Genomic DNA, 13985 nt, shown 5'->3' with positions numbered 1-13985 from the left:
CCTGCTACCTATATCTCTTGCATAATTATGTAATAGGCGTGTAGGAGTGTAAAGGATGTTCTGAAGGGAAGAAGTAAGGATTTGTTCATTTACGCTCCTTATGGTGTAGTATTTGTGAACTTAACTTCATTATAGATATGCAATAGTGCGAGCAGGATTGTTTTTAAAGGAAAAAGGTTGATAGTTTTATTTATAAATTAACATTCTATCAGTAACATCGTAGTTTGGCCCTGCATAATTTATTTAGTATAGATGACAGAAATCAGAACCCACCTAAGAGACTCAATGAATTTACGAATTTACACGAATTCCTCAAGTATAACTCTTCATTTATATACCTTGCTTCCTAAAATACAGACATCTTTCTGAATTACAGTATGAGCTAAATTTTGTTTGGTGTTAAATTAAATTTGAAATAAGGAAAATGCACAATAACTGAGGAATGTCGAATATTCAAAATAAGCAGGTTTGCATATTCTTATCAAACATCAGACGTGGTTTGTCTAATTTATGCTATATGTCTCTGCAACCGTCCTCTATGCTTTCCTCTGTTCTTTTGTCTTCTTAGTTCAGAAATCAGAATATGTACTGACCTGGAAAAAAACACAGGTAAGCCTGTAGCTATCCGACGCTGTTATCCGTCTTTAGTTTTTAATACTGCAATGTGTTCCTACATGAATACGTCAACAACAAAATTCCATGTCATCGATGGCTATCAACAGCAGAATATCTTCAAGTTTTTCCATCGCTTTACCTTTTCACCCCGAACCACAACTCATCCGCTGATTCTTCAACATCAGTCGGTTCGGACGTCTTTGTCTAATTTACGTTTGTTAAGGGATGCTTTTTTCCTTTGTTGTTGTTCCTTTAGTTTCACCATTGTTATCTGCCTTTTTTTCCCTGAAATCGATGATATGCAACCAATTGATACGAGTTGACTTGTTCTATATGGCGTGGCCCTGTCTTTACTACTCTCGGTAAACGAGAAATTTTTATCAGTTCTTGAAACTCTTCGAAATATATCAAGGTCTTACTGTGACATTCACTAGATCCAATTATCTTCTTTTAGAGTCGAGAAAGCAACCTTTGATCTCTCTTCCTATAACCAATTCAAATTAAATATTCACTTTAAAATACCCGGGTTGTTGCTAGATTTATGATGCTTTTACAGAAATATGTAGATTTCAACTTCACCTTTCTGTTCATTGATCTTGGAAAAGGTGAAATCCAAATCTACTGTCAAAATAAAATAGCAGCACTAAATACATATCAATGAAAGTAAAAGCTATTGTCAAAAGGAACAATTAATACGCCATTGAATTATTAAGCAGAACATATATCATGGAGCTCTCCGAGATATCGTATAACCACTTGCACCCTCAAGAGTGTACAGTAGAATTAAAAATACTTTGAACCAATAAACACTCCACACTATTTACTTTGTGATGGAAACCAAAAACTATGTAGTCAGCAGCAATTTTATTTATTCTATAGCCCAGATGACTTCAGAGTTTGTGTCTTTAATTTTCACACTCCGACACCAAAACAGGCAAAGAAACTTTTTAGTGATAACCAATTGGAGCAGCAGCCTCTCTTAACTCTCGTCCTTGGTAATGTATATCCTGCAATTTCATAAAATTAAAATACCATTAGTATTCTAGACTCATATAATATAATCACATGAAAGAACCCATTGAATTTTTTTTCATTTATAGGTTAATAAAATAAAGCTTACCGATGCAAAGTGATTGACATCACGATGATGTGCTTCATCAGCTCTGACAACCATGACTACATCCCTTAAAGTTGAGTCTGGTGGGAGCTGCCAATAGTCTTTGGCAATGGCTGGAGCTGGAACATTTTCTATGTTACCCTTGTCCAGCTCCTTCAGAAACTCTGTGTAGGAGTATATTGCTTCCTCCTCAAGGTAACCAACCACACGGTGGGCAAATTTAGGTGAGAGCATATAGCCCAAGAAGTATGCATTGAAGAAGATGCCTTGGACAATCAACACTAGAGCACGGTCATACCATGTTGGCTTTGATACCTCCATGAAGGTCATCAGGTGCATACGCTCGTTCTCTGCTTCTTCTAGCAATGCTTTGATCCAACCACCACTGTGCTCAAATCGTCTCAGGGATTTGAAATGGAGCATCATGCCTCCTACCATGCCAGGCACAGCTGCTACAGTCTCAAGCATCATTGCTCGGCATCCATAACGTTTCTATTACATTTGCATACAACATAATTAAGAACAAAATTTGAACATAATATATAGAAAACAAAACTCATCTAGGGGATAATTACAATAGGAGTGAGGGTTTCCTTCATAATTGAGGGTAAAACAATGCGGGGATTGGCTTTTCACACAATTATTTCCTTCAAATAATTTCGGTAACAAGTGAAAGTTAAAATATATATATATATATATATATATATATATATATATATATATATATATATATATATATATCCAGAAACCATCAACTTGTGGTGGAGGAGTTTATAAAACATGGATGATATCATTTCGTGTGCTAGTTGTTAGCCAACTGACCTAACCGGCCAAACCACACACCAAACCAACCAAACATCACATGCATCGATCATGCATGGGCAAAACAAATAGAAACCTAACAAGATGATCAAGATTTTCTGAACATGCAAAGTTATAGGTATCAAATATGAGTTAAAGACTGATTTAATTTTTTTAATATTACTTCTATGAAGTCATACGAGACGTGATTTAATTTTATTTTTTTATTACATGACATAAAGCCATAGCCTTCTGATCATGCTCAAGAGAGTGTATATATATACTTCATAAGATATATATATATATATATATATATATATATATATATATATATATATATATATATATATCTTATGAAGTATATGACCCAGGACTTTTCATTTCCACCATCCAATTAGTGCAAATTGTAGCCCATGACCCGACTTTAATATCAGTCATAAAAGTTGTATGCATGTATACGAGTTATGTCATATACTATTAAAAAAAATGGCGTGTGTTGTGTGTCTCTCTCTCTTTATGTGTGATAGGAATATTTAAATATTAAACTAGAATATAATTGTTGTATCTGGTATTATAATTTTGCTAAAAATAAATTGAAGATTATATTAGAAAATGCTGAATAATACCCACAATTTCATACAAATCACATTATTTAAGAATTAAATTAATTTGTGCTAAATTAATTTAAAAAAAAAAAATTGAAAATAGCCTTATATAACTTCAAAGACTTGAAAGGAAAACCTGGAAAAACAGATCAGTGGGGAATCTGAGAGTCCTGACAGTCCAATAAGCCATCTTGTCCAAAAAGGTGGTGGGGGCATGGTGCTTCTTCAGATCAATGGAAAGGTCTGATTTGTAAGTCTCCCATGGCTTCATCAAATCAAACAAAACATAATTAACACAAAAACCAACAATTAATACCCATTTCTCCAAAAACAAAACTAAATTATAAAAACAAATAAAAAGAAGAAGAAACAAACAAGCAAATACATTATATTAATATACATACCTTGAAGCAATTCCACCCCCATTCAGTGCCATCAGGTTTGGTAATCCTAGAGGGATGAATTCCCCAATAACTCACAATCCCTTTTTGCTCTTTGTTCTCACCAGGAGCAGCACTGCTGTGATCAGAATTAGACAAATCAACCCTTTTCTTCTCTTCATTGTTGTCCTTGTCTGAAAAAGCCAAAGTGCTCTTGTTCCTTACACCACTCCCATAAACTGCAGTTCCTCTAACCAGATAATAAGAACCACCACCAACTTCACCACCTAAACCCTTCACCGTTGAAAACAAACGGTGAGACGCCGCCAGCAGTGCAGTGTTGGCCACCCGGGTAGAACCACCGCGACTCATCATGTTCACCATCATCGTTGCGATCACCACAGTTTTCAGCACTCACAGGGAAACCAGAGTGTTTGTTTCACGAGAAAGATCGATTAGAAAGAAAAAGGTTTCATAAAACGGCTTGTGAATAAAGGGTTTAAGGAAGGGTTTATATATTTATTAGTGTAAAGAGAACTTAAGGTCAATAACGTTGATACGTTGTCTCTTCTCTTGGTTGGTTTGGCACGAGTTTTTTTTTTTTTTTTTTTTTTTTTTGAAGATAAGGAAAATTAAAAGCTAGTTACAAAATCTTGGCACGAGTTTTCTAGAACAAATCTTTTACGTCAAAATTTTCCCATTCGGACATTTTTATAAATTTTGTCTTTTAAGGTTCCACTTGACATATATATATATGGGGAGGGTTCTTTTGACTCCAGAGTAAGACTTTTAAGTCTTACTCCAAATCCCAGCCGTTGATGGACGGAAATCAACGGTTGTCATTAATAGTATAATTAATAATTAATTAATTAATATAACTTCCTAAATTATAACCGTTGGATGGACGGAAATCAACGGTTAAGTCTTACTCTTGAGTCAAATGATCTCTCTCCTATATATATATATATATATATATATATATATATATATCGTTTTTGCCTTGTATATATGATTTTTAATTTGTTTGGGTAATTTGTATATTAGTAATTTGATAATTTATTATCATTTTATTAAAATTTTATATTATATCTTGTATTATTTTAATTCTGACTGAAATTGCATTTTTATATGTGTACTATGAAATGAGAGTGACGTTGGGTGAGGTAAATGGTACTAATTAATTGGGCATCTTTGTACTGCATTAGGGGCCATAATTGGGCATTTAATTAATTAGGGACTGTTTCTTTTCTTGGAGAGCAAGTAGGTTGAGTTTTCGTGTTCTTCAAGTTCACGTCGATAATATCTGTGGCCCACGTTCGCTTCCGAATATTCCACGCAGCGATTTCGTCCTTCTTTTCGCGTCAAATCAGAGTTCATTACCGATAGGAAAACAAAAGTATCTTTTGCATGGAAACCGACTTAAGAATATAGGAAAGAGTATTAAAAATAACTTATTTATGGAAAGAGCGTAAATACTCGTAAATAATATTAGAGGAAGATTATATTTTATAAATTTTTATTTATAAATTATATTATATTTGACCAGTCATATTTCAATCAAGAGTGTATGACTGGTCAGACTCAGTGTAATTTGTAAATTTGTAAGAAAAAAAATTTGTTAATATAACTTTTCTCATTATATTAATAGCATTATTTTTTTAATTTATATTGTATATATATATATATATATATATATATATATTTGTTTTTGTTACATATTTAAATGCGATAATACCACTAAATACATGCATCAATCAATAGAATTATTTCTGTTTAGGTACGAAGAGTTTTGTCGAATTGGCGCCCTTTGATCCTATTCGGATTAAAAAAATATAAGAATATGCTTTTTAAATATATTTTGGCAGGATTTTTTTAATTTGCTGCTGAAAATAGGTCTTTCACTTTTACGATGGAAAGTATAAGGGTTTTCTTTTTTCGAAACAAAGTATAAAAGTTTTCTAAATCAAGTCAAATACTAATAAGTTGCGACTTTGTTGATGAGCAAGTTTATAATACGTAGTTGATAAATTTTTTAAATAATAATAATTTGAATTTATATAATGATAAATTATAAAAGTTTAGTATAAATGAAAAAAAGAAAAGAAAATATATAATAATATTATATATTGAAGAGATTAATATATTATAATAGGAAAAAATCTAATCCACGTTTAATTATATTAAATAGGATAATCTTCAAATTAGGAAATAAATCGGGAAAATATGAAAAATTTATTTTGAGATTTTTTTAAAAAATATCTTAAACTATATGGTATTAAATTATATAACATATTCTAAATTTATCCCTAATATAAAAAGGACATTGATGAAAGGATAAGACTGTGAGCAAAATTTGTTTGTACAAAAATAAAATAGGGAAAAACCTAATCCATATTTAATTATATTAAAGAGGATAATCTTAAAATAAGGAAATAAATCGGGAAAGTATGAAAATTTATTTTAAGAGATTTTTTAAAATATTTTAAACTATATTAAGATATGGATTAATATTATATAACATACTCTAAATATCCTTATCCCTAATAAAAAAAGACATTGTTTACGAAAAAAGGACATTGATGAAAGGATAGATTGTGAGAAAAATTAGTTTGTACACACACAAAAAAGTTAGTAAAAAATCTAATCCATATTTAATTGTATTAAATAGGATAATCTTAGGATACTAAAAAAAAAATAGGATAATCTTAAAATGAGGAAATAAATCGGCAAAATATAAAAAAATTATTTTAATTATTTTAATATTTTAAACTATATTAGAATATGGTATTAATATTATATAATATATTCTAAATATTCTTATCCCTAATATAAAAAGGACATTGATGAAAGGATAAGATTGTGAGCAAAATTAGTTTGTACACACAAAAATTACGAAGATGCTTGGGAAAAAGAATAAAAAAAAGAAGCCAAATGACAAAACAAGGGAATATCAGATCGTACAAAGGAGACTGACCAACTATCCAGAATTTATTCATAAAATAAAGATTAAAAATTATATTTTAAGAAATTTAATACTTTATCACAATTTATTGGACAAGAGGAGTTGTTTGTAATAATTAATTATATCAATATTAATGTACTTGCAGTTGGCTCATATGATTTAATTATTAATTCAAGAAGCCCGAAGTCAATTAGAATTGTTGCTCAATAACTATGACTCAATTAATAAAAGAAACATTAATTTGAAATATAACAAATTACGATCAAATATATAGACCAAATGAAGCAGCAAATATGATTGTGATTTGTTTGACAAGAAAATAAAAGCAACACATTTGACATAATTTGACTTCTAAGATTTGAGACATATTTTAAATGATTTAATTATAATTATTTTTAGAAGTTATTAATTAATGTTATATTTAATTTTAAGAATTTTTCTTATTTTTAGGATTTTAGATTTAGAATCAATTTATAATTAGTTTAAAAAAATGCGCTTAAAATCCTTATGGAGTTGAATTTTGTTATTTTGTTAACTATATTTGAGAATTGGATGATTACTTTTTTATGAAATTCTAACCTTCTCTTTAGCTACTTTTCTATACAATTTCGGTAGAAATGGCGAAGTAGGTGGGGCGGTAGAAGTGGCGAAGTAGGTGGCCCATCCTAGGAGTGTTCGTTGTCTAGATTGGATCGATTCTGGAAGCAAAAATCATCCGATCCAATCCCTTCGGTTTGGATTTTTGTCCAAATCCGATCTGATCCAATCCAATTTTTTTCAGTTTGGATTATATCGGTTTTCGGTTTTTTGAAAATCCTAAAATTTGTTTCATAATTATTGTACAAATAACATCTTTTGTATATATTGGCTTTGTAAAAAAAAAATTAAATATAAAAGCATCAGTAAATGATAATATAGTTTTTTTTTTGCAATGAGATACGAAGCTCTACACAGATCAAATATTATTGATAAGATGTGACTGAATTTTTTCTTTTTGAAAAGCAAACAGGAAACATAAAAACAAAAAAAGAAACTAGGAACACCTCCTAGACCAAACTACTCCTACATAGTCCCTTTCAAGTTTGTCACGACAACCAGAAGGAGGCGAGTCAAACTCTTGTAAAGACCAATCAAAGGAGTAGGCAAAAGAGGCCATCCAATCGGCAACCCCATTCCCTTCCCTATGAATATGGGAAATTCTAACCCTCCAATTCCAATCCAGCATATTCCTTATGCGCAAGACCAAGTTAGAGGCTGGATGATGAGAGCTGCACCCTTCTTTTATGAAAAACTGGGCTACTAAGGAATCACCTTCAAGCCAGACAAAACAGAAACCTTTCCTCCATGCAATCTCAAGCCCAAGGAGACAACCCCAAAGTTCTGCTAGCAAAACATTACCACAGCCAAGATTTTTACAAAAGCCAACAAGCCACCTTCCACTAGCATTCCTAAATACACCCCCACAAGCAGAAGCTTCTCCATTATTCATACTTGACCCATCCACATTGAGCTTAACCCAAGGGTCCGAAGGAAAAACCCAAGAAACTAATTTCTCTTTATTCGAGTTAGTCTCAAGACCAGCAACCCGAAGCGTGTTTTCTGACCAAGAAAAATCTTCACCATAGACCATAGCAGCTCTAAAAGTGCCATAAGCAGGAACAGAAGATCCCTGAAAAATTTTCTTATTCCTAGCTTGCCAAATGAAACAGGAAATGATACCAAACAGAAGAGGCCATGATGGCAAATTGGACCAATTACGATCCTCAGAGATATTGGACAACACCCATTGCTGAAGATTAAGAGAGAAAAAATCTTCCCAAGCCTCTCGCTTAACTGCAATCTCCCACACTTTTTTTGCTGCAATACAATCTCTAACCGCATGTAAGGAAGTTTCCGTAAAACAATTGCACAGATGACATATATCTGAACCCGCCATGTGTCGTCTGCAACGCCTTTCATTTGTCAAAATTTTATCTCCTAACAACAGCCAAAGGAACGTACGAATCCGTTCAGGTCCATGCCACTGCCAAACGCGATTCCAAGGTAAATTGGTAGATTCCTCGTTACCCCTGGATATGGCCATATAAGCGGACTTCAGCGAAAAACTCCCATCAGATGTCCTTGTCCACAAAATTCGGTCATGACCATTAACATCCGAAGGAGGAAGGATGTTATTAATACGAGCATTGACGTGATCGGGAAGACTATGCTGGAAAGCCCCCCACATCCAACTTCCGGAGGATGAGACAAGATCAGAGACCATTAGCTGATGATTTATCTGAGAGGGATCAGAAATAGCAGCATAGGATGAGAGTGCACCACAACCCGGAACCCACGGGTCATCCCAAAAATGAGTAGAATTTCCATTACCTAGCAAAATTCTGGAATGCTGTAATATCACAGGCCAAGACGAAACAATTGCTTTCCAAAGAGAGGAGCTATTCCGAGTAGCTTGGATCTAGTTGATGGGTTAATGAGTTTTAGGTTTAGAAATTTTTGGCTATTATCAGGGAAATGTCCAAGTAGGTAGAGGAAAATTAATATATTGGATCGGTTTGAATTGGACCGATTTTCATAAACCAGTCCGAAAATTCGATCTAATCCAATTAGAAATTGCGGGTTTTTTTCGGTTTTCGGTTTTCAATTTATTTGTTTATCGATTTTTCGGTTCGGTCACCGTGGTTTGAATCGGTTGATAAATACCTCTAGCCCATCCTGCCCCACCATCAACCCTCAAAAAATTACACCACCTTGCGCTTTTGAAAATAGGATGAAAAACTCGACCGGTCAACCCGACCTATTTTACATTGACTTGCCCTGCCGTTCCTTGCCATCAATGGCCCAAAAACCAAGTCGACCTATCCCACTTCATTTTTGAGAGTGGGTTATAAAATTCAATGTGCCCGATCCTGCTCCATTTGATGGGAAAGATGGGTCGCCCACCGAAGAGAACCTGTTTTGCCGCCTGGTCATATACGTATTAAACTAATCTTCTTCTTTTTTTTGGAAATAATTAAACTAATCTCTAACTATTAATCGATACATTTTTTTATTTGTCAGATACTTGTACTTTTGAATGTACTACTAACCTCATCTTAATATTAAAATTACTTCGACCCTATTCCTTGCATGCCATTCATGTTGAAATTAAAAAATGGATTAATATTTTTCATATTATAAAAAATAAAATTATCTTCTACATATATATATAAATATATGAAATTTATATAGAGCCATGTGAAAAGGAGAAAGAAAAAAAATATGGATTGCACCTATTTTTATGTATATATATAAAATAAAATTATTTCGATCCTATTAAATGAGAAACAATAATCACTTAAATTATTTATATAGTATTTTTATAGTGTAGTCGCAAAATAACTAATTTATTAAGATTAGTATGCATTGAAATGATGAGAACATTTTAAACTAATCTCTATCTATTAAGCGATACATTTTTTTATTTGTCAGATACATTGTACTTTTGAATGTACTACTAACCTCATCTTAATATTAAAATTATGTCGGTCCTATTCCTAGCATGCCATTCATGTTGAAATTAAAAAATGAGATTAATATTTCTTATATTATTAAAGAAAATTATATTCTACATATATATAAAAGTATGTGAGATTTATGTAGGATCATGTGAAAAGAAAAAAAAGAAAAAGAAAATATCAGTTCCACACATTTTTATATATATATAAAAAATAAAATTATCTCCTACCAGATGAGAAATAATAAACCCTTAAAAAATTTATAAAGTATTTTTATAGTATAGTTGCATAATAACTAATTTATTAAAGTTATATAAACTAAATCTAACCCAAAAAATATATATTTCCCGACAATAAGAGAAATTTGAATGAAGCATAGAATTTGACACAACTAGAAATTATCCCAATACTAAATACAAAGTGGGGTGGAGGGGCAATAAAAAATAAAAGAGAACAAAATAAAAAAGAGAACCAATCCCGTGAGCGTCAGCGTTAGCAAGAAAGACAAAGGAAGCTATCTTTGGAGAAGGACCCTCAAGATTCAAGCGCCACGTTACTAACAATATTCATATAAATTAAAAAATAAAATATTATAAGTCAAGGCAAAATTTAAAATTGAGTATTGTCTACACCAGAAAATTCTAATTGAATTGTAATGCATTATCAAAAAAAAAAAAAAAAAAGTTTTACACTTTCATTCTTGTTACGTCATTCAATTATTTTATTGTGAATGTTGTCAAACATTAAAACAAAATCAAAAGATAATATATATATAGGGCTTATCATTTCTCAAGCTGGCGGAGATAATTTTATCTCCGGCTACTAAATCATAACCGTACAAAGATGGATCAAAGGTGATAAAAGAAGAGAGAGAAAAGAGGAATCATAACCATTCAAAAGTGAATCAATAAATATAAAGAAATAATCAAAACGACGTAGTTTTGGGGTGGCCGGAGATAAACTTATCTCAAGCAGCTTGAGAAATGTTTTTCCCATATATATATATATATATGAAAAAATATTTATCAAGCAGCTTGAGATAAATTTATCTTCGGCTACTCCAAAACTACGTCGTTTTATTTATTTATTTCCTTATATTAATTGATTCACCTTTGAATGGTTATTATTTCCTTTTTCTCTCTCTTCCTTTATCACCATTGATCCATCTTTGTAAGATTATGATTTAGTAGCCGGAGATAAAATTATCTCAAGCAGCTTGAGAAACGATAAGCCCATATATATATATATATATATAGGTGCAAGATATTCTTACACCGGTGTAAGAGTTAGAAATCTTACACTCAATCTTGACCATTAATCCACTTGTATCCAATGGTTCACATTACTAAAATGGAATCAACGGATAAGATTGAGAGTGTAACTCACACTAATGTAAAATGATCCTGATCAATATATATATATATGATCAATATCATTTACATCGGTGTCAACCGTTAATTTTCGTGTATCGAACGGTTATAATTTAGAAAGTCATACGAATTAATTAACCATTGATTACACTACAAATACCAACTGATTATTTCCGTCCATCAATGGTTGAGATGTGGTGTAAGACTTGTTAGTTTTATACTGGTGTAAAAAGAACCTGCCTCACACACATATATAGATGGAAAAATATTTTTTCATGTTGCATGAGAATTTAATTCTCATATTGTGACCCTTCGATTTGTGTGCAAAGCTTTTCTTTTCTTTTTCTTTTTTTAATAAATGTGGGACCATCCACTAATTGCGTCACAACATGAGAATTCAATTCTCATGCAACATGAGAATATCAAACTCATATATATATATATATATATATATATATATATATATATGGAAAACATTTTCTCATGTCGTAAGAGAGTTATTTTCTCATACTAATGACCCTTCGATTCTCGTGCAATATTTTTTTTTGTTTTTTATTTTTTTAAATAGATGTGGGCCCACATAAGATGTATCTATAGCATGACAAAATTTTATCCTACTGCATCAGAAAATCAAAACCCATATATATATATATATATATATATATATATATATATATATATATATATAAATGGGGAGGGTTCTTTTGACTAAGTCTTACTCCACCTCTCAGCCGTTGATGGATGGAAATCAACAGTTGTCGTTTATAGTGTAATTAATAATTAACTAATTAATATAACTTCCTAAACTATAACCGTTGGATGGACGGAAATCAATAGTTATGATGAGGAGTAAGACTTACAAATCTTATTTTAGAGTCAAATGATCTCATATATATATATATATATATATATATATATATATATATATATATATATATAGGGATTTGTTTTTCTCATGTTGCATGAGAAAACAAATTCTTCCTACACACACAATAAAAAGATGTGCCACTCTTTTTTTTGTTTTTTGTTTAAATAGGTAGGTCCCACACTTGATGTATCTATGATATGATATTAGGATTTTCCAACAACATAAGATTTATTTTTCCTATATATATATATACCATAAGAATAATAAAATAATAAAGAATGTGAGATTCTAAAGCAGCGATCATAAAAAATATCCTTACTATTCAATTATATATTAAACAATAAGTTAAGTTCACTAGTATATTTGAAATAGACTTCATTACATTATCATTTAAACCGAAAAGAAACGTTTCTACTCTATTGGTCACTTCTCATGTACACAACATCACTTTGAACTACATACAGTCGTCAAATTCATCAATTATGGTGCTCCACTCCAAGAATACATATTAAGTATCTTTATTTTTTGGAAAGGTTAACATAAAGAGATATGATATAATAAACACATATGATATAACTGACACTACTAAATCTGATGGAAAGCTCTCAAATCTCTCATTTTTCACTACCCAATTCACAGTGAGCGGTAACCCTAATTTTAACCTCCAGAACGAGTGGGTGTATCGACCCGACCTAATTCAAGCCGAATTACCTCAAGCTTCAAGTTAGTCTGGCCCATAACAGACAAGAAACAACATAAGGGTATCGTATAATAAAATCGTGTTCGCAGTCTAATATAATAAATCGTTTTATATTAATAATTTTAAAATATAGAAAATTTGTATAGTAAAATAAAAATAGGTATTGTATTATTTTATTTGAATTAAAAAAATAAATAATAATTAAAAATAGATAATATATTGTATTTTCAAACGATGAAAATAGTTCTTTATTTTATTTTATAGTTTAGAATTTTTTAATATATAATTAAATTAGCTTAATTTATATGTAAAATAATTTATAAGTATAATATAATTGACTTATTATGAGCTATTATATGTATTAAACGTAAACTATATTATATTTATTAAAATATTATATAATATCAAAATGTATCTCAACATATCGAAATCTAATATTTTTTTAGAATTAACATGTCGATGTGTCGTGTCGGTGTGCAGCATAATATATATATATATATATATATATATATATATATATATAATCATATACCTATCATTGCTAGACGTCAAGCGGCTGGAGAAATAATTTTACCATATATATATATATGATAAATAATTGACTGCTTGACGTCAAGCGTATGGAGAAATGTAATATATATATATATATATATATATATGGGAAAAATATTTCTCAAGCTGTTTGAGATAATTTTATCTCCGGTCACTCTAAAACTACGTTGTTTTGTTTATTTATTTCCTTATATATATATATATATTGATTCACCTTTGAATGGTTATGATTTCCTTTTTTTCTCTCTTCCTTTATCACCATTAATTTATCTTTGTACGGTTATAATTTAATAGCCGGAGATAAAATTATCTCAAGCTATTTGAGAAATGATAAGCCATATATATATATATATATATATATATATATATATATATATATATATATAAGGGGGCTACGTGGAGACACCCCTGCAAGACAAAGAGATAAAAATGTTTAGAATTTTATCTATGTAATGATTATTAAGTTAGAATTTAGTTAGATTGGTTAAAATTTAATGATATGTAATGATTAGTCAAAA

The 13985-nt window shown here is 30.7% G+C and overlaps 1 protein-coding gene across 1 annotated transcript; it reads right to left on the bottom strand.

The window, feature by feature from the left end:
• Positions 1–1314: 1314 nt before the first annotated feature.
• LOC133297051 (ubiquinol oxidase 1, mitochondrial-like) lies at positions 1315–3989 on the bottom strand. The gene is made up of 4 exons (XM_061496112.1): positions 3543–3989; positions 3275–3403; positions 1736–2224; positions 1315–1622 (listed from the first exon to the last, which is right to left on the bottom strand). The coding sequence occupies exons 1-4, from the start codon at positions 3903–3905 to the stop codon at positions 1563–1565; spliced, it is 1041 nt and encodes a 346-aa protein (XP_061352096.1). The 5' UTR covers positions 3906–3989; the 3' UTR covers positions 1315–1562.
• Positions 3990–13985: the final 9996 nt, after the last annotated feature.

The sequence above is a fragment of the Gastrolobium bilobum genome, unplaced genomic scaffold (genome assembly GCF_033153095.1).
Source record: "Gastrolobium bilobum isolate Gb01-03AN ecotype WA unplaced genomic scaffold, APGP_CSIRO_Gbil_v1 utg5068, whole genome shotgun sequence".
Lineage (NCBI taxonomy): Eukaryota > Viridiplantae > Streptophyta > Magnoliopsida > Fabales > Fabaceae > Gastrolobium > Gastrolobium bilobum.
Note: the sequence above shows the minus strand (reverse complement) of the source record. Positions and strands in the feature narration are given on the sequence as shown.